Source organism: Musa acuminata, chromosome BXJ1-10 (genome assembly GCF_036884655.1).
Source record: "Musa acuminata AAA Group cultivar baxijiao chromosome BXJ1-10, Cavendish_Baxijiao_AAA, whole genome shotgun sequence".
Classification (NCBI taxonomy): Eukaryota; Viridiplantae; Streptophyta; class Magnoliopsida; order Zingiberales; family Musaceae; genus Musa; species Musa acuminata.
Window position 1 is genome coordinate 27,660,097 of NC_088336.1, and position 26,103 is coordinate 27,686,199.

Below are 26,103 nucleotides of genomic sequence, written 5' to 3' on the forward strand. Positions count from 1 at the left end.
CATGCCTTGTATAACTCAAGTGAAGTCTGCAGATTTTGTTGCAATTTCTTTGTTTACTCTTCTAATTATGTCATTTTGTTGGGTCTCTGACAAGTGGAAATGCAACTCCATGTAAAATTTATGGCTGGTTATTGTCAGCTATCATGCATCAACTGTTTGTCATGTAATCTGAATCTTGCTATTGTAACCAAACTGGTTCTTTAAAATTGCACCAAGCTCACACATAATTTCCATCAGTAAGCGGCAACAACAACATAAAGAGTTGCTTGGAAGATTCTAGTTTTCTTTATTACTGAGATCCATGTCTTCAGAAATCTGACATTACTGGATAATAAGCGATAAAAACAAACATTATTCCTTAATCATTCTACCTCACTAAATCTATGTAGAGATTTAGTACAGTTCTATCACCAGACCTACATCCACCATATATACACTTATAGTGGAAAAAAAAAATACACTTATAGTGGGAAGAAAAAACCAGCAGTCGCACTGTCGATGCCCAGAAGCAGAAGAATCTTGATCTCGGAAAATTTCAACATTGTTTTCTCTCAAAGATGGTAGATGGTTCTTTCAGTTGGGGTCGGCGCTGTTGGAGTTAATTGCTATTTACTCCAGCAAGAACACTAAATATAATAATCAGTCGAGAACTTTTTTGATATCTTCAACCAGATGCGCTCTGCTGGCTGAATCCATCTGCATCAAATTTAAACAATCGAATTGTGCACTGAGATCACAGTAAAAAAGATCCAAGATTTGGATCGGAGATCATTTTGGCAAGGTCAGAGTTTTAGGATGGGACGACAAATAATTATTAAACAGTTTAACCGATGCAAAGTCTAGGAATAACTCGAGCAATTGATCCAACTTAGATTTGGGTATGAAAAGTTTTAACAGAACTTTCAGATGATTAGATTTCTTTTTGAAATTTGGGAAAATTGAAGGTGAGTTTTGAAGAGAATAACCTCAAACACAAAATAAAAGATGAAAAGTGCCATACCTTGCTAAGAACAGTAGAAAGACATTGAGGCAAAACTTGCAAATCGGAAGGCGATTCACCGAGTTCCATGAGTTGTTTAAATACTTTTTGAAACCTCAACTCCTCAAGATACTTCTCATAGTTTCTAGAATCATCTCTCCAGGAAAAGAAAGCATCGTCGTCCTCCCACACAGCACTCACTGCTCCAGCTTGCTCAGAAGCCAGAAACCATTTCTTCAGCAATTCTATAGCTGATGTATTCGACAACTGCTCTCCAGCAGCATTTCTAACAATTCTTACGAGTGATCCCTCTGAGACTCTCCTGTGTAGCCTTTTGTAGAAGAAAGAACGAGATTCCTCCCAATCCACAACTTTCTTGATCACCCCCTTAGCAGCCATCCTGAGGGAAGTGTCATGCAAGTCGGCGAACTGTGTGGCTATTTGAGTGTAGACAGGTAACAGCTTCTTCTCCCGAGTCATTATGCTCTTTCGAAGTGCTTCTGCATCACCAGAGACTATGCCAGCCTTGATGTCCTGAAGCTTTGCTTTCAAACTGATAATCTCATGGTCAAGCCTACCCATGCATTCGATGAGGTCTTTTGTCCTGAATTTGATTTCAATCATTCCTTCAGGCTCAAGCACATTGCCCTTGGCAGTCCGTTCAGCATACATCTCAATGTGCTCTGGATTAATCTTGCTGTCCACGACAACCCATGCACCCCCACGAAGCTCTCCGGTCATGGGAATGTACACAAATACAGGTTGTTTGTATGTCCTCAAGTTCTCAACAATCGTAGACCCTGCCTGGAGTATCCCTTCAAATAGGTCTCTCTGCCCACCAGAAAACCCTCTCCAGTTGGCAAGGATAAAAAGTGGAAGTTCTTCGCGATTAAAGTCTAAGAGAGCCTGGGCTGTTTTAGTTGCAGAGTCAGGGAACCAAACTTGTCCTGCTTGTGGGACGACACGTTCATGGGAATCAAGCTGACCAGGGTCTGCAGGGATAATTTGCATCACCGTCTGTGTCTCAACAGCTATGACCCCTACAGGAATTCCGCCAAGCTTTGCTCTTCCCGTGACCACAGTTTTCGCCCAACCTTCCAGCGTCTCTATAAAGCTGTCTTTGTCGAATATGCCTCCTAACCACTTGCCATTGTTTCCATTACTTCCACAAATAGCAGCACGTGGATCACAAGAATTCTCAGGGAAATATTCGACAAGCCTCTCCGGTGGATCCAGGGATCTCAATATGGGAAGTGGGCCACCTATGTAAGGAGGAACATAGCTAAGCCATCTCAAAATGGCTGAAATGCCCTCGAGATCATCTGATACAGTCAGATGAACAACCCCATTTGTGGCCATGATCTTTGGGCCACCCAGTTGCATGTGAGAACTGTATACTTCACGCCCGAGAAGTTTGTTCAAAGTAGAAAATCCAGTGAGAATTATAGGCTGATCAAGACGCTGAATGCACCTCATGCCAAGCCGAGCAAGATATGCTCCGATACCAACGGTTCGTCCAGTCACATAGGTAAGAGTGAATATCTCATTATATGCCTTCGAATAAACACCAGCAATAGCACCACTTCCTGATAGGTTCTCAACTCCCAAGTCATCCGCTTTTCCCACTATCGTATCTATGACCCATCTGATCTCACCATTTTCCAGTTTCAGTTCATGAGCAATAACAGAGGAACCAATACGTTGATAGTCTTCTGGAGTCAGATAGATGTAGTGAAAACCACGTTCTGGGCTCGACTCATCAGACCAACCAACCTTAAAGCAAGATTTCACTTCTTCAGCTGCTCCAATCCGAGCACCAGAATTTGCTGCCAGATAGATCAAAGGGAGCTTCTTATCACAAGCCAAATTAGTTACTGCATGGAAGAATGCATCTTCTCTTGGACCAAATGAACCAACTTTGAAGGTAACATCATTTGCCACAACTATAATCTTTCTCCCATCAGGGAATTCTGGAGTGGACATCTCCATCAACCAGGCTATCATGCCAATGTCATTGAGACCAGAGGACCGGCTAGCAGGGACTAGCGGAGTGCCCCAAGCTCCAAACTTCTCGGCGAACACCAGTTCTGTAAATTTGATGAGATCTTTATTGTCATTCACTCTAGCATCAATAGAGGCATAAGAAGCCCATGACCGTCGAAGTGCAGTCTCAAATGCCTGTATGGATGTTAGATATCCTTAAAATTATATAGCGGAGAGCTAACCGTAACATATCTGATGATACAAAAAACTGTTCTATTTTGATATATAAAGGAATGGGAATTTTACCAGGGGAAAGTCGTAGCAGTATGTTGTGTTGTTTTTCCTAGCCACTAAACGTTTTTGATCGATGAACCCCAGTGGCGAATACTGAGCATTCAATGGGACACCATGGAGGGGACCATTCGCAGGGGTGATAGAATGGTAAACCATTTCATGTGAATTGATATTCTCCACTTCTCGATAGATCTAGAATAATATGAAATGATCTGTAAATTTTCAAATTGAACTGAAAATTTCTAAACAAGAATACAGCTGAAACTACTCAGTATATACAAACATTACGAAATTATATTAATTCCATAGGTTGCATGATTGAAATATATTAACAACTACAAACTATTTTTCATGATTTGCAACTATAGATTATATTTCCCTATCAAATGACGTCTGTTAGCTTTGATATAGTATACTTACATGAACGGTGCAAGTATGACCAGTAACATTGGTCACCACAATTCTCCATGCAGCTAGTCCATCAGAATTCAGCCATAGCTTCACTTCCCACTCACAGACAGCCAGACGGTGCATACGAACACCAACCAATTCATGAATCTTAAGAGCCATTTCCTTTAATATTAGACAAATAGTGGTTTCATCTTGACAAGAATCTAGGGCCAATATCCTGGATAATTTAAAAAAAATGTTTATCTGATGTTGCTAAAGATTACTTCTATGTCGGATCAAACTTCACTAAGAATCCAACAAGAAACAGAAAAATATGGAAAAGTTATTGCAAAACTACTCACAGTGAAAAAAATAATAAAAAGGGAAATGGAGAATAACTATATGTAGAACTAACCTTGAAGGTGGTAAAAGATCATGAAGTTGTTGCTCCCGCAATATACAAATATACATGTGAGAATGATCAGACCTGGTGGTTGTGTTGTGGACATGTAATTCCAACTCTTCTAAAGCTGCCATTAATGACCTCAGTATACTTATAGATGTAAAGGACAAAGAAGGTTGGGCACGGCTTATTTCTGTGTCAAGAACTTGACTTGATGCAAAGCCATTAATTGTGCTTGGTTGTCTGAGAAGTGTCCGGAGAAACATCCGCCGGATAACAGCCTTGCTATCTAAAGTAGTGTACAGACGCCACTGGCGATCCCTTGAAGAGGTATATTGTAAGTTTCTGTAGCCTTTCAGCTTTTCCTAAAATGTATGAACAAGGAGCAAGTTAAGGTCAATAACAAAGTTGAAAAAAATCATAAACATCACTTGAGAATATAGCCATCACAAACCAATTCAAGAAATGTAGAGAGAGGAGGTTCCAGGTGACGAAGTAAAGGTTCTTCTTCATAATACATCTTTTCAGCTGACCAGTGGAAGGAGTGGCGCATCGGTACTCGTCCTTCATCTCTCTGTATGATGCAGCTAATGACCCTGACATCTGCATCTTGAAGATCAGAGCTTAAAGTATTCTCCTTCAAAATCTTTGCCAGTTTATTTATCCTCTCCTGGGCCTGGTCCTCATCGCCACTGCAAAATGTATTAGTAACATAACTGTCAACGGATAAGCTCAAGTTAATTACTATTTGGTATTTTGATCTTGCAGAGAAGCTAACCTATCCTGAAGAGTACTCATTTGGTTATTAATGCCAACTAAAGCAACATGAAGCATATTGCCTTTACCAGAACACCCAGGAAGCCCATTTGGGATTATTTCATGATCAATATCAGAATTCATGCATTGAGTGGTCTCTTTCAAAGCAGTGTTAATTGCTGCTGGCAGAAGCTGAAGAGATTTAATAATAACCATTGCCCCCCATCTCTTTTCACAGTGTTTCTCTACTGATGACAAACAATTTGATGGATCTTGAGACTTATTTTTCTTCTCAATGTGTTCTTGAGAAAATTCCCAGGAGGCTATCAGACCCGATCGGTGCCATTGCATGCGAACACTTTCCTTTATGAGGTAGGGCTGGAAAAAGAGTCTTCTAGTCAAATTCAGGATTAAGAGTTTATCTGTAATTATTCTAAGTAACCAAGTATTTGTTCGCCAACTAGTTCAACATTACCTGATACAATCTACGAATATATGTTTCCACGACCCTCCTCTGAAGGGTGGGATCACTATGATCGAAGAAAGCTATAAGGGCATCCTCAACAGCTAATGGAGTACCAACCAGATCCTCCATCCTCTCATTAATAGCACTCTTCCTCCTGGGGGTAGATAGGCGTTCTCCTTCTTCAGTAAACATTTCCAGTTCAGAGAGGCTTCTGGCAATGCTCGTACGTAATTCACTCAACTTAGTTTGCTCAAGAAGTTGACTCGCTTTCAGTGCCAACTGCAGCGATTAAAAATTATATGAAGACACGAATTAGGGAAAAGGACCTTTCAAACTGAATAGTTAAATTCTTCAACATGTAAGATATATAGAGAATACAGACCTCAGAGTATGTTGTATGGTTAAGAGCAGAGAAACGAATCAGTAGATCATGGTAGGCAGCAGGGTTAGGGTAAACCATTGCTTCCATGAGTCGTAGTATCAGCTTGTTTTTACTCCTGACACCCTTCAATGCAGCAGATATAGCATATCATCACATCATCATTGCAAAATACCAATAATTGATGTTTATTTCTCTTTTTATCAAGATACAGGACTCAGACAAAATCAGACCCTTATTAGGCCAGCAAGTAGTATGTTATGGAACAGTGTTTCCAATCATACCTGATGAGACAATACTATGTCTACGATCTTCAGGAGATCCTTCTTATGTTGAAGCCGGAGACGTTCTATGACATCAGCCTGTATAAACCAAAGAATTGAATGATAACCATGAGAAAAAGTTACCATTAAGATCCTAATCAATGGACAGCCAGCTACTTCGAAAGCTAGCTACAGCATATATGAGTTTAATATAGAAGTGTCATGTTGATGGTGGCTTCATGAATAATTAACGTAATAAAAAAATTATCATCTGAAAATACAATTCATTACCTGAATGCTATCACTGAACAGTTCTTCAACAGTTAGATACTCCTCAAACAGAGACCGCACTATAACACGAGCATGGCTTTCTCTACCACCCTCATATGACTTCACAAGACTCATCAGAGGCTCCACAAGCCTCTCCTGCGTGGCCTTTTCTTTCTCGGTGCAGGATGAGAGATGGCCCTGGAAGAAATATCCAAGAAAACAGTAATGAAAGGTTTTTCTTAAAATAAACACGAAGTTACTGAAAATTTTGATTAGGACTCCTGACCTCAAGAACTCCCTTTAGTAACTTGGCAGGGAAGTCCAAATTTTTCTGAAAAGTTGATATTGCTTCATGCTCCTTATATTTTGTGTCCAACTATATTGGAAGTATACAAATATTACCACAATGCAACATGCAGATAGTCTTGAAAATCAGGAAGACAATAAACAAAAGGAAGAAAATTTACAAATTTTGCACATCAATTAACTACAAACCTCATTTCTAAGATCTTTTGGTAGACGAGTTGCCAATACAGACATGCTTTCCTGCCATTGTAGGAAAGGGAGCTCTGGACTGTCAAGACAGTGAAGAAGGTCTTGAACAACCTGACAAGTATTTCAGTAATTAGGTAAAAAAAAGACTGCAGTACCTTAGCAACCTGAAACTATGTTAGATAGGATGAAATGGTACACCATATCAAGACAAAAGAATATGAGAAATAGCAAAAGACGAGATCAAGATATGTGTGCAATAAAATCATAGGAAAAAATTATAACTTATAAAACAGCATAGTACTGGCAATGAAAAAGTAAAACAAACGAAAAGATGACTGTCATGCCATCAATAATATTCCTCTTGCATATTTCATTGTCAAAAACACAAACAAGAACACTAATGACAATGATAATAACACAAAGACCAAGCTTTAAATGTCACTACATTGTCCACAAAACATGAATCCTTTTTCAAGTATTAGATATTCCAAGAAGAAGTTACAAACTAAACATTGTCACACAGCCATCCTATCCAACCACTACCGTTAAAGCTCTATATGAAGTCAATTTATCATCAAAGGCCAAAGGTTAAGTAACTAAACTTTATTTTCATGGGGGAAGTGTTTACTGAACATGATGAGTTAAAAATGATATCTTCTAGGCTCTAGCAGAAGTTTGATTGTGGCAAAATATTCAACTTCAACTTAAGCCCAACCAATAAGGCATATGACAGTGTTTTCTATTTCCTGAGGTCATCTATGATTGAATTCTGAAACCATACAACACAAATTCATCATGAACAGAAATGGCAACATTGTATCTTTTGATGTTGGGGCTCCATCTGGTAAAACACATCATACAGAAAACTGGCTCCAATTGCTATAGCACATGGAGACCAGAATCTTGAAGTGTAGGTAACCAAACAGAATCCAGATTTAAATACTGAAATCTTTATTGAACGACCAAACGTAAGTAAACATTTTCAAAACTTCTAGTGCTTACTTCATTGATGTTATGCTCATATCCTGCAAGAATCATTCTTGCAGAACTCAAACTTGCAGCACATCTTTGGTGTACTTTGCCAGAAACTGCAGTAGGAGGCCCTAATTTAGGAAATGAGCCATGAAATGGTTCAGCTCTTCTCACAGCAGAGGGATCATCCAAATCAAGCTTTGCTATGAGGTCACCAGCCTAAACAATAAGTTATGTTGGTCACTTTGAGAAGGATCAAGAATAATTATAAATAAAGAGCAAGTCTCCGTAAGACAATTTACCTGCATTGCCTGGCCCTCAGACATCACAAAATGGATAACTCCAGAAGCAGGCAATAGCAATGGCATGCACATCTTCATAACCTCAACCTCAGCATATGGTGTATCAGTCTCAACATGAGCACCATCAGAAACCAAGAAGCGAAGCAGTTTGCATGGTGTCTCAGCTATCAATTTTGATGGATCATGGTCGTTCTGATAACAAAAGAGTATATTTCATAATTAATACTTATAGATGATTGAGGGGCCATGTTTCTTTAATTGAAAGAGAAAATGTAAGCAACATTATGCATTTCTAACAATTTACCTGAAACTAACTTCCTAGTGCTCACACAGACCTTTTGTGACACTCTTTTTGCCAATCACATATATATGTAGAGAATCAATATAGGACATAAAAATATTAAAAAATTATATTTTGAAAAATTAACCTCATAAGAAATTTGAAGTTCTAGAGCTTCATAATGTATACAGACCAGTTATAGGTTCAGTAGAAGCTAAGTGTGCAGAACAGAACGGAATGTAATCATTTACAAGAAAGGCTTTTACAGTCAAATTGACATTTTGAAAATGTTGGGGATTACTTCACAATTTTAAAGCATTAAAAACGGAGAAAAAAGTGATCAAACATAATAAAGTCAACTTCTAAGTAAAAGCCGAAGAATACAGAAATTGAGAGTTAGCAACGCTTACTGTTTAGAAAAGGCAAGAAACCTAGTGACTGACATATTAGAAACAAGAAAAACTACAATTTCCATGAATCACTCAAATCTTAATGCAAAACGATTGCCTTTATAACCAAACAGTCCGTTCATCAATTAGTTTTTCTATACAAAGCTAGAGCATCTAGAGAAATCTATGCTCCTCGAAGCCACACACCATGATAATTGTAACTAGAAACAAAGTTCATATGCTCATCAAAAACCTTTTCTAAAACTCGTAACATCAGTTTGATCATTGGTAATTGTGCCATTGTTTTAGAAAAGACAGCTTACATAAATGGTAAGTAAACATACATAAAGCATATTGTAATTCTATTTGGTCATTTCAGAGAAACAAAAATGAGAATTGTATGATTATTTGTACCTGTAACAAACAAGTCCTTCCATCAATAAGAAGGCGAGTGCCAGCAGCCTCTTCTTCAGCATAAATCACATGACTATTTCCATCCAACTGTAAGAATTCAATTCAGATATAGTAGTCAGACATACTTCCATTATCAATTGACAAAATGACCTTAGCCATCAATAATGTAGTTGTTTACAGATAGTGGTAGGTGAAAACTTGTGAATGGCAGAGAACTTTTGCTTTTGATATTGCACTTATACTAAAAAGTTGCAAGAAATCATGTTGTATTAGTTGAATCTTACTTATTGTCTTTAACAAGATTGCAGCTGATACTTATGTTACCTTTCCTAAAATTGAACTGTTATTAGTGTTGCTACCGCTGCATTAAAATAACTGACTTATAACTTTCCTCATCTGAAGCTAATAGTGACCAATCTCGACATAAATTCTGAATCACTCAAGCTTAACCATCCATACCTAACATTAATAGTTACTGTATATAAATCATAGAAAAGTCTTGGTTCAAGTCTTTAAAATATAAATAAGTTTTTCAAGTCATCAAAGTATGGTAAAATATCAAACAGCAATACAACAAGTATTACTGGATAGTTTATCCTCAGATGTGGACAAATATGAGCTGCAAAAGCCATCAATTGGCAGAATCCAGGTCAATATTATGTCGCTATATACATCATACTTTGTATCCCACTATGTATTAAATCACTGGACAAAAGCTAAAGAATTTTTCTACAACCTGTCGCTCGTCAGTTATCCTTATTATACACATAAATTAGCAATTACCCAAAACCCTAAACAAGCATAAGTCTTCATTAAAAGGAGGGTGCAGGTGAGGAGAAAAAGCTCAGTTCTTCTGGGAATGCTGAAAGTTGGATAAACAAGATATGCTAACAAGACTATAAAAAATTCAAAACACCATTTGCTTGATCTGTAACACAAAAAAATATTTCTAAATTTACAAACTGGAACTGATAGCCTAGTTGTCAAATCTCCAGATCTGGAATTAGCCAGATTCTTATTTAGCATAAAAAACTGGAGCATGTTTACTGCTAGTCCACCCCCTGGTGGTAAGAATCAGAAGGCTGAAAGAGTTGAAGAAAAATGATAGCAGGGGAATAAACACCTGCGGATAACATATTACCGCAAGAATTCTCAAATACCCGAATGTGAAGTCTAATGCACTTGTTCCAAAGTTCAACAAAATTTATAGCCAATTTACCTCATAGTTCCCACTACGAGCATGTGAATTCATACAGTCAAATGCATACTACCACTGGAAAGGATCCACTGTATCCAACACTAGAGGAAAGAACATGAAGCAAATTATAATATTTAAGAATTCAACAAGTTATCATGCTCAAATCTAGGTCTTAGCAATTAATCATGTCCTTGACCATTTCTAGCCCAGAAGTTAAATTGATTTCCCAAGAAGCTAAGCGCCATTCATCATAGTATCTCATTACTACATCTCATTGTAGAAAAAGTATCGTGGCCACTTGTTAAAACACTTTGTTTCTCACTTGATAAGCAGCCTTGTAACTATATGCCCAAAATTTCTTAAAGGATAGAAAAAGTGCTCTCAGAAAATAACATCATGTAAGATGGTAAGACCATGAGATCCCAGGCATACATGGATGAACCATAACATTGATGCTACTAAGCATAAAAGCCTATACAGTGTATTAGAAGGTAAAAAGAATAACCATAGTGTATTATGATGGCAAATACAGGAAAAGAAATAGAGTTCTTGCCTGCATCAGAAGACCACCGTCACGCAAAGTATGAATTTCTGCTTCAATCTCTGAACCATTCATCCTAAGCTTGTAGCTACCAGGCCCACCCCTTACCATTTCAATCTAAGATATAAACCAATAGAACAAGTATTAAGCAGCATCAATAAGAGTAGCCACTACATGCTTATTTAAGATAAAGATATATTGGGCACAAGGCAAAAGGTATATTACCGTGTATTTACTCCCTTCTATATTCAAAGTAACATCAGAGTTGACAAGTGATATGTGCTGAAACCAAACTTGCAAGGTCAATAAATTATCTTGATAATCGAAAAAAAGGAAAAGCAACTAAGTCATAAGAACTGTCGTGCAATCTAGGTACCACCATACCTTCGGTGGGATTTGACCTTTTCCGAGATAACCAACATACTCTGAAACAATGGCTGCACTGCTAGTGGATGCTTTCTAAGAAGTTGAAAACAAGAGCAAGAGAACTGAATAAACAAACTACACTCAACGCACAACAGAAATTTGCAATAATAAAGTCGCATCATCTTACATAGAGAGCCCCTCCGACAACTGAAAGATACCAAGGAGGTCTTTCAGCTCTAACCCTCATAGCAATTCTACTATCAAGCCAACCTGTGTGGATTTTGTTGTCTCTATATTCTGAAGCCTGAGATTGCAGTGCACGAGAATGAAAACATGGGTTTGCATGGTTACGTTGGAGAATGTGAAAACCTGAATAGCTTACGTTTAAAAGATCTATGGTGTAATCAACATTGGTTCGGATTTCTCCCCGGATTTGGATCTCTTTCAGACCAAGAACCATGTTAGCTATCGCCAAAGCTCTAGACTCTCCAAATGCAAAAACATGACCTACAAAAGTATCAAAGAGTTTAAACAGCAGGGCTTCAAAAAACTTCAAAAGTAACTTGAAGATTGGGTCATTTTGATAGACATACCAAATTGAGAATCAGAGAACTCGTGAATGCCACCTCCAGACTGCAAATGAAGTAAAATGATCACATTATTGCAAGGAGCTACTAAACTACAATTTCAAGAATAAGATAACAAAAACTTCACAGTCTGTAGTCTGCATTTACAATCTATCAAGTCCTAAGCTACCAAACATGGATATTACTATTTTAATACTAATTAGAAGAAATTTTGAGTTTACAATATAGGTCAAAACAAAAGCGGACATGTTGATCAGCCTAAAAGAAAAATAGATAAAAAATTTCCTGTGTTTGTGTGATGCATAGGCAATGTAATGTTTCATTCAGGTTAACAGAAAATATCTATTTCATTTCTTTGGTAAATGCAACCAAATCCAATACTGCTTAAAGGGCATACCTTAACAGAGAAGTAGGCCCAAACATTAGGCTTGCTTTTAAAACTTAATTCCTGCATTTTTCCAGTCAATAAATAAGCATATTGTTTATACATCTTTACAATACAGAAATATAAACTCCAAAAGTTCACCTGCACTTTCCCACTAGTTGGCTTGAAGCCATCATCTGGATCCTCGCTAGTAACACGAACAGCTATGCAATGACCTTTAGGCCAAACAGACTCTGCTTTATCAAAGTCAAAAGGAGTTGCAAGAACAGAAGTTCTCTTCCAGGCATTATAACCTCCACCATGATCCATTCCATAGAAGCGTCTGATTTCTGGAAACCCAAGCACATATTATGCTACAAAAACACTAAATGGCATAAAAAACAACTGATAGTGTGCCGGTTAGATCTACTATAAAGTTTTATGTACCTGGAATTTGCCAAAGAGGAATTCCCATCCCTACTGCAACTTGAGCCGCTGGCAAGTTTACTTCAGCTATCCACTCAGTTACAGGATGTTCGACCTACAAAAGAACAAAATGAAAAAAATGTTGAGAAAGAATTCAGATAAATCAACTGCAGTTTCAGATGATTGAGAAGAAAGCACAAACCTGTAGCCGCGGGTTGAGCTCTAGAAAGTAGTATTCACCAGTTTCCATGCTGTAAAGATACTCAACAGTAGCAGCACCAACATAACCTACACACTTTGCAAGCCTCCTAGCAGCCTGCTCAAGTAGTTTTACTGTCTCGGGAGGGGCAACTGTAATCGGGCCTTCCTCAATGATCTGTTGACCATTAAGTTCACTATTAAGATACTCTTCAAGTTATCATAAGATTTCGATAGAAGAGGTCAATGTGGAAATAAAATGAAAAGGGAGACTTTGTGTTTAAACATAAAATTATTAAGAAAAAGAAGACCCAAATGCTGGAACAACTAATATAATTATCAATATTTTGTTGGCCATTAATGTATTAAAAGATCTAACATGATTTAAAAAGAAATGATCCATTATGGGCAAATCGCACTCTTTTGAACAATAATATGAACCTAGTAAAGAATAATGGGGAACAGAATGTGAGAAGATACAGAAGTTACTACTTTTGTCCTGCAAATAGAATTAAATGTTAATGGATAAAAGTTTCTGACAAATTCACAAAACAGAAACACTGAATATAAACTTTAAGGAAAGCTTGCCTTTTGATGTCTCCTTTGAACACTACAGTCTCGACTGTGCAAAGCAGCCACATTTCCATACTGGTCACATAGTAACTGAACTTCTAAATGCCGGCTCTACAAAAAGATTAAAGTTCAAACACATAAGATTAGAAATGCAGCAGAATGGCATATTCTCATCTCAGGTAAACAAGGTCTTTATCTCATGAAAATTATATCTAGATAAAAAGGTTATTCTTTTTAAACATGTAAAAGAACTTGAAATATCAACTGCCAAAAATCCAATCATCTATTATATTGTATCAATAGAATAAGTTATGAGGTCTAAACAATTTAGAAAGATTAAATTCATGACTAGGATATAAAACAAATAGTCTGTGAAAGGTGGCACTAGCCCAAATTACACAAAACAATGTCAAGATAGCCCTTGGCATCTCACCAAAACCATGTTCATACCACAGTAGCAGACAGAATGTGTCAAAAACTTCCCCAAATGATATTAAACCCAAGACCATGTTTGATGTTGCCTCGATTTACATCTTATGTCAGAACTCAGTGGACAGGCACTGACTGTCAAATTGAAGATATCAAGCAAAATCTCACCTGTGATGCTACCTTCATTATGAATATTGGAGACCCCGGAACTTCACCTTGCACTTGTTTGAACAGAGCTCTAACTTCTTCATCATTATGAACCTACATAAATTAAGTGACATTTAGATCCAAATTAGGAAGTGCATCCTCCTCAGATGTGAACAACACTTGCTTTCCTAAAAAATATTAATAAGAATGAGAATAGAGGATTTGAGTCTTCTTAGTTTCACCAGTAATTTGCCCTCAAGGGATAAAAATGGTGGGAGAAGATCCACGAATCTGACCATAAATAATTTGAAACTTACAGCTTCTTTCTCTCGTTCTTGTTAAAGAAAACATTAACTTTAAAACTGCAATGAAGCAAGAAGATGCAAAAACAATAAAGTTTAAGTGTAAACTAGCACCATATAATCTGCATCTTTAGAACATTTCACTGTAGGTTCTTTCCCAGGATAAGAAATTGAAACTTAAACTGCACCAAGCCTCCAGAATTCTAATTAAAATAATCTTTATGTACTTAATTCAATCTTTTTCAGGGTAAATAACTTGGATGCCATGTAAATGCCAACAGATAGGTCAATCATGTTTATCGTATTTTTCTCAGAATACTTCATTAAATGTCCAATTAACATCATGAAAAGAAAAAGATTAAGTTGTTGTGCACTTATAGATAACAGACCTTCCTTATCCCTTTACCACCACCACCCCAAGATGCTTTGATCATGGCTGGGTAACCAACCACATGACAGCTAGCAACTGCTTCTTCTGTTGAATATACACAAGCATTCCTATATATTTCCTCTGGAATTGAATCTAAACAACTCTCTGGTGGTATTGTGACCTGGAAAACAGATTTATTTCACAATGAAAAAATAAGCAATGTGAAAAGAAATGAACTCCATAGGAAGTAACTAGTAATCAAGACTTACGTGTGAACCACTCCAGGGTAGTGTTGGTACTCCTGCTGCTTGAGCAATCAAAGAAGAGCCGATTTTATCACCTAGTGCTGCCATCGGTGCAGCTGGAGGCCCAAGAAAGATTATTCCCTTTGCATTCAGTGCATCTGGAAGCTCAGGATTCTCGGACGCATGACCCCATCCAGGCCACACAGCAGAAACACGGGTTATCTCTGCCAACTGCCATGCTTTCATGTGTTATCCATCATTGTCATGACAAAAAAGGACACATAATATCTACTTCTTATTCAAATTAGTAATCTCAAATAGGTAATCACAAAAGATAAACAAAGCCAACCTCGACAATGAGTTGGACATTAGCATAATTATTGTTGTTCGTTCCGCCGGGAACTTCGACAAACTGATCAGCAATTCTAATGTGCTCTGCATTAATTTTTAAGTCCTCTGGAGTTGCCATAGCCACCAAAAGAATGGCCTTTTCAGTTCCGAATGTTTCATAAGCCCATGTTCTGACACTGCGCATGAACTTAACTGCTGCCATTCCATTATTTGCAACCAATATGCTGTGGATGGGAGTCTTTCCACCAAGAGACTTGCAGAAATCATCAATTTCAGACATCGTTGCTGCATGTCTGACTTGAAACGTTCCGTTTACAAGCCCATTCATCTGCAAAGTTTCCGCCATAACCAGTCCCCCTTTTGCTTCAGACAAGCTGCAAAGTCATATAATAGAGTGTTAAGCGGATGAATTTTTGTATTAAAGGCTATTGTTGATTCTTTAAATCGCAGTTGCTTGAAAATCATAAGTGCAAAAGAAATCATCAGGCATTTGAAAAATAGTTCATACTATAACTTAGATTTATCCAGACTTGTTCTTCAAGTTCAGATAGCCGATCAAATGTTGCATTACTGATGTATGCTTCAAAGAACAAACTGTAAATTTTCCAAACTATAATATAATATGAAGTATTTGCATAGTCAGTAAAACTGACTGAAAAGAAGAAACTAACACGGATTGCAATGCATAAGAAAGACTGAAATTAACAAAAATAGATGATAAAAAAAAACTCATAGTATTCTTGGTAAAGGAAATCATCTCTTCAAGTAAATTTGATACCCGATGTGTCAGCACTAATCTAAAACCCCCGAATGAACACAACAATTTATTGACACTCATCTCAATAAAAAGGCAGTTAAAAGGGACCAATTTGTGATAGCACATACATGAGAGAACAGAGTTTGGGCAAAAGATAAATCAAAAGAGCAACGCGTTCCAAAAAAAGTTACGAAGCCTCTTAAAAAAATCCAAAGAGTAAGCACCTCAGTAGCTGAATTATAACAACCGTGTAGAAACAAAGAAAACGATTCAGTGACACCAAATATTACATTCGATCATAAAAGAAAGTAGTTCACCATGATCTAGAGAAAAGAACAACTCAGAACACCATCCGGATCTCCAACGCAAGAGATATTGTATGTTTCTAACAGTCTATAATAATCATCATAAAAGCCATCCAAGACACCAGGAAGATCGATCCCCTACTAAAAATTAAAGCCACTGAAGTAAGCACTAAAAAAAAGGGATCAGGTAGCGAGAGAAGAACACCACACGCGGCATCCAGAACCGAATAATTATAGAAAGACGGATACGACAGGCTCATGCTTTAAGTTATGCACAAATACAGAGGAAGGGATTAACTTTGATTACATATCACAAGAAAGAACATAAATTTCAGCAAGTAAACCAAGAAAGCAGGAATCTTGGATCACGAAACTCGTAGGCAAAACCAAGAGCTCCAACGAAAAGACAATAAGATGGAAATTTTGAGCAGCTCACGTCAGGGAGCGGCCCCGGGCAGCAAGATCCCCCACTCTTGGGGGCAAACCGAGATCACTGCGAAGACCGCATTCGCAGAGACGGCAAATATTCGACGGAACGACCGTAAGAAAAGCGGAAAATAGGAGGGAACAGGAGAGAGAGAGAGAGAGGAAAGAGGGGAAAGAAGAATAGGGAGAGAAGGTGAGACGAAAGATAGAGAGAGAGAGGGGAGGGGGGAGGTCCTAACGCTTTAAATGGGCAGGGGGGAAGTCCACGTGATACCTGCCCGCTTCCGCCTCTGCCCCCTCCCCGTCTTGGTCGATATAAAGGAGCGGGCGAAGTAGCTCGCAACTACCACCTTCCGATCCACTGCCTCCGTTTTGACCAAAGCTGCGACCTTCGTACTCACCACAATAATAGAAATAACGAATCGCCAATTCCCGTCAAAATTCACCACTCTTGGGATATCTCCTCTCCCTTTTGGCGTTCACTCCTCGCTTCCACTGTGAGCAGAGAATAGGAAGATGGCGTGCGCGTGTTGGGCCGTCGCGGAATTTTGACCCGGCGTTGGGCGGCAGGTGCTGCTCACCAACTCCCCCCCCTCATTCTTTTTATTTTCCGTGTAGGAGGAGGAGGAGGAGGAGGAAGAAAGAACTCGAGGTCGTGTTAGGTGAACCCATTCGTTGCTTACCGGCCTCACCTACCTCCCACGGTGGGACCCAGCTGAAAGAGCCAGCGCGAGGTCCAATCGTTAGGCAGGCGGGGCGGGAGGGTTCGCCGTGAACGGGGACGCGAAGCGCCGGGGACCGCGAATGGTTCGTCGTGAACGCGACCCCGATCAAAACGTATCTAATGGTTAGGTGAACATTAAGTGGCGCTTTAGGATTCGTGTTTCGGTCGATCGACCGATCGGGTCCGTTCCGCTCGAAACAAGTGGGTGTCAAATCGAACTTCGGATCTCTATTTATTGGAATTGGTTTGGGTAGGTGGGACACGTGGCTCCAAGGTAATTGCGGCGGGCCCAGGTCCGGTCCTCGCGCGCGCGCGTGGCGGTTGCGACACGCTTCAGAATTCTGACTTATTCCATTGGTTGAGACAGGTGGGCTCCAATGATGTGGACAACCGGCAGATGACTAGTTCGCCGACGCGTTTGATAGCCGTTTGTTGGTGGACAGCCGAACCCGAGCCATCGTTTTAGAGAATTGACTAGGTTTTCTCTTAAGAAATTACTGGGTATTAATGGATTATATATATATATATATATAGGTCTTCCAGAGCCATCCACTTTTCATCATTTACTAATAATAATAATAATATAAAAATACAAAGTATATTCACGACATACAAATTAAGAATGACATCAAATAAAATACGCATTCATCTATAAATTAGGTGGAGCCAACTAGTTGCCCTGTTTATGACACAAAACTACTCATATGAAGCAGGATGTCAACAGGCATTAATGGTGTAGTTGGATGATTAATGTTACTGCATGGCCAAAAACATTCTCACATTGATGTGGACTATAACCTAGACAAATGGAATCTAGTCTGATAATTTAGGTTGTAGTCTCAAACCTATGGATAAGATTGCCTCTGAGGTCTTTTTCTCACCTCCACCAAATTCTCTAATATTATCAGTCAGTTGGTTAAGCACTTTAAATTATGGTTACCACAAGTTTATTATGGTTAAAAAATAAAAATAAAAATGATGTGATCAAGAAATTAAGTGCTCAAGAAAAAGTATATATTTGTTATTGTATAAATCTTTCATACATTATTGTGATCTCAAATTTTATTTTTGATACTTAAATTAAATCTTAAAATGATATAAAAATTAGAGTAATCTCATCCTTGATATCTCCATACTAGTTTTTACATATTACACATAACTTTAACCAACATTCAACACATACGCATATAAATTGTACTTGAGATGTTTGCAACCAACACCAATTTGACTATGTTAGTGTAGTCTTTGCCACACCTCAACTTTCATTATAATGGCAGAGGTTGGACATTAATTGCGTCATGTGTTGTCGAATTTTGCTCCACCTGCCCATCTCATAGACTTAAATTGAGAAGCTCCCTATGCCTTGTTCTTGCACGATTGTATTATATTATCAGTGGGAAATAATTTTGCTCCATCCATCCACTGTCTGTTCGATAAAATATGTTTCTTTCTTTTTGATAAAATAATAGAATCATATTTTTAATTATGTATAATGTTTAATTGAGTTTCGAATAAATTCATATAAAACAATAGATATTCCATTATTTTAAAAATATAATATCATGTCGGGTTTTTTACATTTTTATTTTTATCCAATCCATCAAAATGAATTCAGAAACAGTGAGATTGAGATAGTTTGGATATGGCAATGGATGAACACTCTATATTTGGTTGTGATAGTTTGTGTTGTTGAGTTGATTTATGTGATCTGAGCTGCAAGTTTGATGCATCCTTGTTGCTACTACATTTCTAAGCTTATCAGAAGGCTAGCAAACAAAAATAGAAGCCCTGTCTTTGTGGATTTCCTTGTTGGTGGAGGAATCACAAGTATCAACACTTTCCCATCTATGCAAGTTTACACTCTATGATTTTGATGTTGTGGGTCAGTGATCTCCTCTTTAGCCAACCTCCATGGATCACAAGGATTCAGCTTTAAAGTTGAAGAGGAGGTGTATATATGTGCATGAAACTGGCAAGCAATTCTTGTGCTCTTCAGCATGTTTGAGTAGGGCATTTGATGATGATGATGGTGCTATTGTTGTTGTTTTTCTCTGACCTCACAAGATCTCCAGTTGTAAGTAAAAATCTTGTTTTCCAATGTTCTCACATTTTAAATGAGATAACAAAACAATTTACTGCAGTGGTTGTATGCTGTGACAATATATATTGAAAGGAGACTTTGGTAATCGAATGATAATGCCACAAATCATATCACTCTTCACCTTATCACTATTCATATCATGAGGACAACACCCTCAGGGGTTTGCATTGGCCTGGTAGCTGAGGACAGCATGATCCTGAGCTTCTCTTCTTTCTTTATCTTTCTCATTGTATGAAAGTGTTAGGTTTAGGGTAGACAAATCTCCATGTTTTGCTTTTTTTTTTGTTTGGCTTCTCTCTCTATTGAGCTGCATATAATTATTATTAGCATTTGAGAGGGTTGTATGAGTTGCTTACTCAAGAATGCAAAGTCCTGGAAGGCCTTCTCATCCACTTGTGATTGCCAGTATCATCAGATAATGACAACTTGCTTTGTTAGCATTTGGCTAGGTGTGATATGTATGGTGCAATGAAGGGTGAGACCCTTTCACACACCCCCCCCCCCCCCCCCCTCCTCACCAAGTTTGTTCTATTGGTATGGGAATCATTCATGCATCTATATGTCAAATGTTGCATAGCTCATACATGTATGAGACATTTGGATACATGATAAATTAGATTACAAATTGATAACCTAGTCCAGTTATATGTATTTGAAACTTATTAGATTTTTTTGGGGATATTTTTAAGGCACTAACACATTTGTCCTTACAAATTTTACTGTATTTGAATATTAATATTCTTCACACATATGACTTCTCTTGATTTTAGTTGATTTGTTTGGGACAAAAAAAACATCATTAAAACACATAATTATAAAATGCTTAATGTATATTATTTAGTTTTTGGATTATGTAAGACCAAACATACGATAAATTTAAATACAAAGACATAAAGATGAAAATTACTCATTTTGGATAACCACATGTTATAACACTCTAATCGAAATGAATAAGGATTTACATTGATTCGTAAAAATTTGATGAGTATAATATTATTAATTTAGTATTAGGTATTTTTTATCAATAATTTATGCTCAATAAAATAATAAATCTTAAGCAACTCTTTCTCGATTTATTTAAAATATTTTATCCAATATGATCTTAAAATAATTTTTTCGGATATATTGATCGGAGTTTGTCATTACCAAGAAAATGAGAGAAAGAAGGATGATCAACTCATAAATAAATTTATTTTTTGTTATTTTAAAAATTACAACTGATGAATCCTACTATATATAATTTTGTTTTATTTTCTAATTATTATCAGATTGCAATAGATGATTCCTACTATATTTTCAATAATTGAAGTAATGAAGTTGATCCATCTATCTTGTTCCAAGTTCCCTCATCTCTGTACATGAACATCAATCATCACAGGCCACATGTGCTGACACTGTCATCCATTCATTGGGTTATCTCATTCCCAGATTCTATTCTTCCCAAGTATAATAACAACAATCTCTGCAAGCTGTGTCTCAAACTGAAGTGCCCCCACCATCTCCTTCAATCATTCCACCCATCTCCTGATCTGCCACTTCTCCATTTTCCCACACCAATTTCTCCTCCCTCCATACCATCTCAAGCCCTTGCTGTTGCTACAAACCAGAGTCTTAACAGCTATGGCTGGAGATAGGACTGGCGTTTGGGTTCTCTTCCTCCTCCTCCTGTGGTTGACCACAGCCATTATGCATGGTGATGGGGCTCCTGTTGCTGCACCAGCACCCTCCCCGGACTGCTCCTCTGCTCTGCTTGACCTTGCTGACTGCCTCTCCTTTGTGGAGAATGGGAGCACAGTGGCCAAGCCGGAAGGGCAGTGCTGCTCTGGCCTCAAGAAGGTGGTCAAGGAGGATGTCATCTGCCTCTGTGAAGTTCTCAAGCAAGGACCAAGCCTTGGTGTCAACCTCACCAAGGCCCTCACCCTTCCATCTGCCTGCAAGCTCTCCACCCCTCCCTTCAGCAAATGCAACAGTCTGTTCTCTCTCTCTCTCTCTCTCTGAGACCTTGTTGTTGAAGGTTTAATTTTCAGGTTGCAGACATTTGACTGAACCTTTTCTGGCTTTTTGTTTTGCAGTTTCCATTGCTGGTGTTCCTGCTGCAGCTCCTGGTAATTTTTTCCTCCATTTCTGCAAATCATGTCAAAATTCATCATGTTTCTTTTTCTTTGTTTTAACCTAAACATACTAATCAACACCATCTAGCAATTTAGATCATGCTGTTAATGTTCTTGTTCATAGATTTTGACTCTGAATGCAGAAATTCAAAACCAACACAGCCAACATTTTTAGGACTATGTTCCTTTCTTATATAATTATTATGCTGCTTTTCATATTCTTGATTTTTTTAGAATTAAAAGAGCCATTACTTCCATGTAGTGACTAATTTGGCTGCCCCTGCCCTGATAGAGAAGACAAATGTATTGACCTCTCAGAATCATGTGGACAAGCCTCCATTATGTTTTGATGGCTACAGGCATGCAATAGTGTTCGGTGCCCTCAGGGAAGACTCACTGTCCTGCTGTATCTTCCCTTGTTTTAGAGTAAACAAGTGAGAGACTGCATTTAGTACTCCAAAGTCCAAACATTATAGAGAGAGAGAGAGAGAGAGAGAGAGATGCACATATTATATACCCTCTCTGTAGGGGTTTGGGAGGTATCATTGCTGGTGTCAAGAATTTATCATCATAAGATATATAGCTAAATGTGATTTCTAGAGAGACAAAGAACAACACAAAAAAGCATTCAAAAAAGAAGGTTAGCTATGTAGAGCTAGCCATTTTATCCATGAACTATATTACAACTAAATCTACTTAGTGTCTCCCAAGAATGATGTCTTGATGTCATTATATATACAGCTCAAAATGTGTCTCATTGAAAACATTATAGAAAATTTTCCAGTTATGATGGCAAACAAAACTGATGTCATTATATATACTGGTTTAAACAGATAATTTGGTTACTTGTTCTTAGTATCCACAGCTTAATGCATTCTTCTCATCTTGCGTGCAGCTCCAACTCCCTCACTTGGATCACCTTCTTCGTCTTCTTCTTCTTCTTCTGTGCCTACTGGAGCCCCATCTCCATCATCCACGGGCAAGTCCAATGCAGCACTACAGCTTCCATCCTTGGGGTTCCTGATTGGAAGCATGGCAGTGAGTCTCTGGTTGCTCTGCGTGTCCCACGGACTGGAATTTTAGTGCCTCGTGTATCCTTCGTTATCTTGCTCTTTATGTTGATTCTGAGTTGTACAACTTTTATGCTCAATAAAAGATTTAGCTGGTTGAGTGATTGGAGTGATCGGTAAGGTGTGTTTGGCTTTTGCTGTTGACATGTGTGTTCTTCCTTTTCCTTCGTCTTCTTAAGCTGGCTTAAAAGAATCATCTGATTTAATCTCAATGGCCAATTTATGATGGACTTACAATGTAGCCTTTGACTTTTCGAGACAGATCGTGTCACATCACATCACGTGTCCATTGGATGGAGAATTCACAGAACAAACTCCGTTGACCACCGAATAGTTGACTCGCGTCCCGCCTTCATTTACTCCTCGCCTTGGAAAATTGAAAAAGGGTATGGGTTCATAAATATAAGAAAAATAATATTCTTTTGCATTCATTCACGAGTGAGATTTCAAAAGTTCATTTGCATTTGCGAAGAGAAAAAGGAAAAATCTCAAATATCTTTAAACCAAACAAAAAAAAAAGGAAAATGAATGCGTCGGAGTGGGGCTCGGCAGCATTTAGTGAGGAACAGTGGTTTGTGTCGAAGAAGAGGTGGGGGTGTGTGCGCGTGGGGAGTGGTCACGTCAGCGGACGCAGAGTTGGGGTGGGACAAGCAGCGCTGGATCCAAAGCAGCAGCCATTGAGGCCACTGCAGGGCTTTGAGACGCTTCAGAAGCTAGGCCACCACTGTCGCCACCTCGTGCTTCCCCCCGTGCCTGCCTCCTCTCTCTCTCTTCTCTCTCTCTCTCTCCAGCTTTTTGCAGATTCACGCCCATCCCTCGCATACAACTCGACTGGTGCGTGGTCATGTCTAGCAATGATAGAATGAGATCTCGTTTAATTTATTGATCGAAATTGATGTTTCCTTCCGAGGTCGATAAGTTCCATTCTACAAGAGTTGACGATGTAGAGAGTAAGTACCCTTCAAGATGGGTAGAAATCTTCGTTTCCGAATGAGAGTTGACGAAAACCAAATGATGGCACGCAGATGAACGATGATTGAATTGAAACGGTACCCTCCTCATCAATGGCGGATTAAGACCTGAGCTTGCGGCATAAGTCAACCCTTTTATTGACTTATCATGACTTCTCAATTGTCTTGGATCACTGCAGCTTACGATGCGTTAAGAGTCGTGCTATTACATGTGAGGAAGGGAAATCCGGTCCATGGCCCGTATGATGCAACGTGTGGAAAGGCAAGACACGGTCACACGGAAGGTACGGTGTACGCACCCGGGCCTGTGTTGGCAGGCACACTGTTTGGTATAAAGCCACAGGAACACCGGATGGGCTACTGGTACGTCACAGGATGCCAATCCTTCCCTTCATATCGCTCGGTCACTCGCCCTCTTCACCTTGTCCTCGCTCTCTTCCTTCCTACAGTAAATATCTCACTATACCTTTACCCTGTTCAAAGAGGTAACTCACACAACCGAGCTCTAGTCGCAGTTGTGTTGTGTTGCTGTTGTTCTTGCTGTGTTGGGAAGATGGAGGTCAGGGGTGGAAGAGGGAGGAGGCTAAGCAGCAGGGAGACCAGCCCGGATCGAGCCAGACTGGGCTGCTCACAGCTGCAACACAAGCAGCAGCAGCAGCAGAGGTCCTTGAGGCCTCTGAGGAAAGTTCAGATAATATACTACCTCAGCTGGAATGGCCAGTTGGAGCACCCTCACTTCATCGAGCTCCCTTACCTCCCAAACCAACAGCTCCGCCTCAGAGGTCGCCTTCTCCCTCGCCCCACCCCCCGCCCCCGTCACCCCATCTTTCCCCCTGCCTTGACATCGTGTTCTTAATTTCTCTGTGACTTGTAGATGTGATAGAGAGGCTGACTCTTCTCAGAGGCAGAGGCATGCCTGCACTCTTCTCCTGGTCTTGTAAGAGGTAATCTCGATCGACTCCCGTTTGTTGCTGAGCCTTCTCTTCCTGCCATTTGTCAATCGGCTTGTTCATTTGTGAATCACGAAAAAGGAGCTATAAAAATGGGTACGTGTGGAATGACTTGGCCGAGAACGACGTTATCTTCCCGGCGGACGGCGTCGAGTACGTGCTGAAAGGCTCCGAGATCATCCCGGGCGCATATGGTTTCTTCCTACCCTCCTTTATCATGTTATCGGATGTTTCCGGTCGATTACTGGTTTATTTGGCTGTATTCATCTTGAAATTTGCGTTTCAGAGCGTTTCCAACACGTTGCTGCTCGCAGCAGGCGGCTGAAAGCGCTTCCTGCCCCCCGTAAACTCCACTTGGAATTAGAGGAAGACGAAGGGGAGGAAGGAGAACTGGGAGAGGATGAAGAGGGTGCAGAGGAGGTGAGATGCGGTAAGCGCAACGTGGATGGCGCACGTCACTCTCGGCGTTCCTGCGGCGTTTCGACGGAGGAGATCGAGCGAACCGACAACCTGACCACGGTTCGGTCCCACCGCCACCACCAACAGGGCCCCATGGAGCTGCCCCTGGACGACTCCTCCCCGCCCTCCTCCACCTCCTCCGACAAACCCCCCGCCCACGCCCCCGGCAGCGGCGCCTCCCAGAGGTTCGAGGATGCCGACCCGGCGCCGGAACCGGGTCTGACTCGGAACTCGGTCCTGCTCCAACTCATCGCCTGTGGGTCCGCGGCACTGAAGGGAAGCAGCCGCACCAGCGGCGGGACCATCAAGACAGCCACCGCCGCAGGTGGCGGGCAGAGGAACACCGGGCTCCACCGCGGGCTGGTGAGTCGACTCGCGAGCCGGGCGGCTGAGGAGGACGAGGTGGTTCGTTGCGTCCAGGAGAACCCTCGGTTCTGTCACCCCCTCATAGAGGACAAGGAGTACTTCAGCGGGAGCATAGTCGAAGGGAGCAGAGCACCACCTGAGCCTTCTCTCAAGAAGTCTTCCTCCTACAACGAAGAAAGGTGACACTCCCACCAACCCTATCTCGTTCGGAACATGTCAGCTTTTGGCCCTACTTTTCCTTCCATTCCTCTGGATGCACGAGTCCTCCATAAAGTCTACCCATTGACTCTATAAAGTCATGCAAGCTGACATTCTGGAGGCATTTATGAGGCCCACAGTGTCGCGTAATGTCAACTTCTGACAGCAAGACCATGAAAGCATCATCTTAATTATTCTATATATTCCTGTGATTTATTGTTGGTGTCGGAAACAGGAGCTCAAAGCTTGGGATTGGAGAAGGCAAGAGAGAGGTGGATAGAGGAGGTGTGAAAGGGAAGTGTATCCCTGGCAGAAGGCAGGCCTCTGGTAAACAACAGTAGCAGCTGCTGCAGTACACAACATCGAAGGATCCCAACAAGTTAATGCTCTTCCAACTGTTGCACATAATTCATATCTTCAAGAGGTCTTGATCCCCTACATGTGTGTGTGCAGTGGAACTGTACTTGCAGTGTGACCTTGAGTTGCAGAGATGAGAGGAACAGATGGCTCTACAACCTGCTGTGGAGTTAAAG

At 39.8% G+C, this 26,103-nt stretch overlaps 2 protein-coding genes and 1 pseudogene across 4 annotated transcripts; 2 read left to right on the forward strand and 1 right to left on the reverse strand.

The window, feature by feature from the left end:
* Positions 1-262: 262 nt before the first annotated feature.
* On the reverse strand, positions 263-17,183 carry LOC135595907 (acetyl-CoA carboxylase 1-like). Of its 3 annotated transcripts, none has more exons than XM_065087389.1 (32): positions 16,895-17,183; positions 15,131-15,506; positions 14,806-15,012; positions 14,556-14,717; positions 13,886-13,978; positions 13,304-13,399; positions 12,720-12,893; positions 12,539-12,632; positions 12,254-12,441; positions 12,125-12,175; positions 11,734-11,773; positions 11,523-11,647; positions 11,328-11,444; positions 11,159-11,233; positions 11,000-11,056; positions 10,787-10,891; positions 9,036-9,122; positions 7,953-8,144; positions 7,681-7,869; positions 6,679-6,789; positions 6,470-6,559; positions 6,205-6,381; positions 5,935-6,012; positions 5,654-5,776; positions 5,281-5,550; positions 4,828-5,183; positions 4,504-4,741; positions 4,062-4,414; positions 3,677-3,884; positions 3,269-3,448; positions 1,001-3,157; positions 263-696 (listed from the first exon to the last, which is right to left on the reverse strand). In XM_065087389.1, the coding sequence occupies exons 2-32, from the start codon at positions 15,476-15,478 to the stop codon at positions 640-642; spliced, it is 6,798 nt and encodes a 2,265-aa protein (XP_064943461.1). In that variant the 5' UTR covers positions 15,479-15,506; positions 16,895-17,183; the 3' UTR covers positions 263-639. The 3 variants fall into 3 exon arrangements, with proteins under 3 accessions (XP_064943461.1, XP_064943462.1, XP_064943460.1); XM_065087390.1 differs by lacking the exon at positions 16,895-17,183 and adding an exon at positions 16,860-16,878; XM_065087388.1 differs by lacking the exon at positions 16,895-17,183 and adding an exon at positions 16,631-16,766.
* Positions 17,184-20,903: 3,720 nt separating this feature from the next.
* LOC135595910 (non-specific lipid transfer protein GPI-anchored 11-like) lies at positions 20,904-22,739 on the forward strand. Its single transcript, XM_065087394.1, has 3 exons — positions 20,904-21,414; positions 21,518-21,550; positions 22,452-22,739. The coding sequence occupies exons 1-3, from the start codon at positions 21,066-21,068 to the stop codon at positions 22,637-22,639; spliced, it is 570 nt and encodes a 189-aa protein (XP_064943466.1). The 5' UTR covers positions 20,904-21,065; the 3' UTR covers positions 22,640-22,739.
* Positions 22,740-24,053: 1,314 nt separating this feature from the next.
* Positions 24,054-26,010, forward strand: LOC135595031 (protein SOSEKI 2-like; annotated as a pseudogene).
* The last annotated feature ends 93 nt before the right edge of the window (positions 26,011-26,103 follow it).

Bases quoted from the DNA above. Each gene is read 5' to 3' on its own strand.
- LOC135595910 (XM_065087394.1), top strand. From the start codon at position 21,066: ATGGCTGGAGATAGGACTGGCGTTTGGGTTCTCTTCCTCCTCCTCCTG. The intron at 21,415-21,517 runs GTCTGTTCTCTC...TTTGTTTTGCAG, and splicing joins TCCCTTCAGCAAATGCAACA to TTTCCATTGCTGGTGTTCCT. The intron at 21,551-22,451 runs GTAATTTTTTCC...TCTTGCGTGCAG, and splicing joins TGTTCCTGCTGCAGCTCCTG to CTCCAACTCCCTCACTTGGA.
- LOC135595907 (XM_065087389.1), bottom strand. From the start codon at position 15,478: ATGGCGGAAACTTTGCAGATGAATGGGCTTGTAAACGGAACGTTTCAA. The intron at 13,979-14,555 runs GTCTGTTATCTA...TAATTTATGTAG, and splicing joins GTGGTAAAGGGATAAGGAAG to GTTCATAATGATGAAGAAGT. The intron at 3,158-3,268 runs GTAAAATTCCCA...ACATCCATACAG, and splicing joins ACTGCTACGACTTTCCCCTG to GCATTTGAGACTGCACTTCG.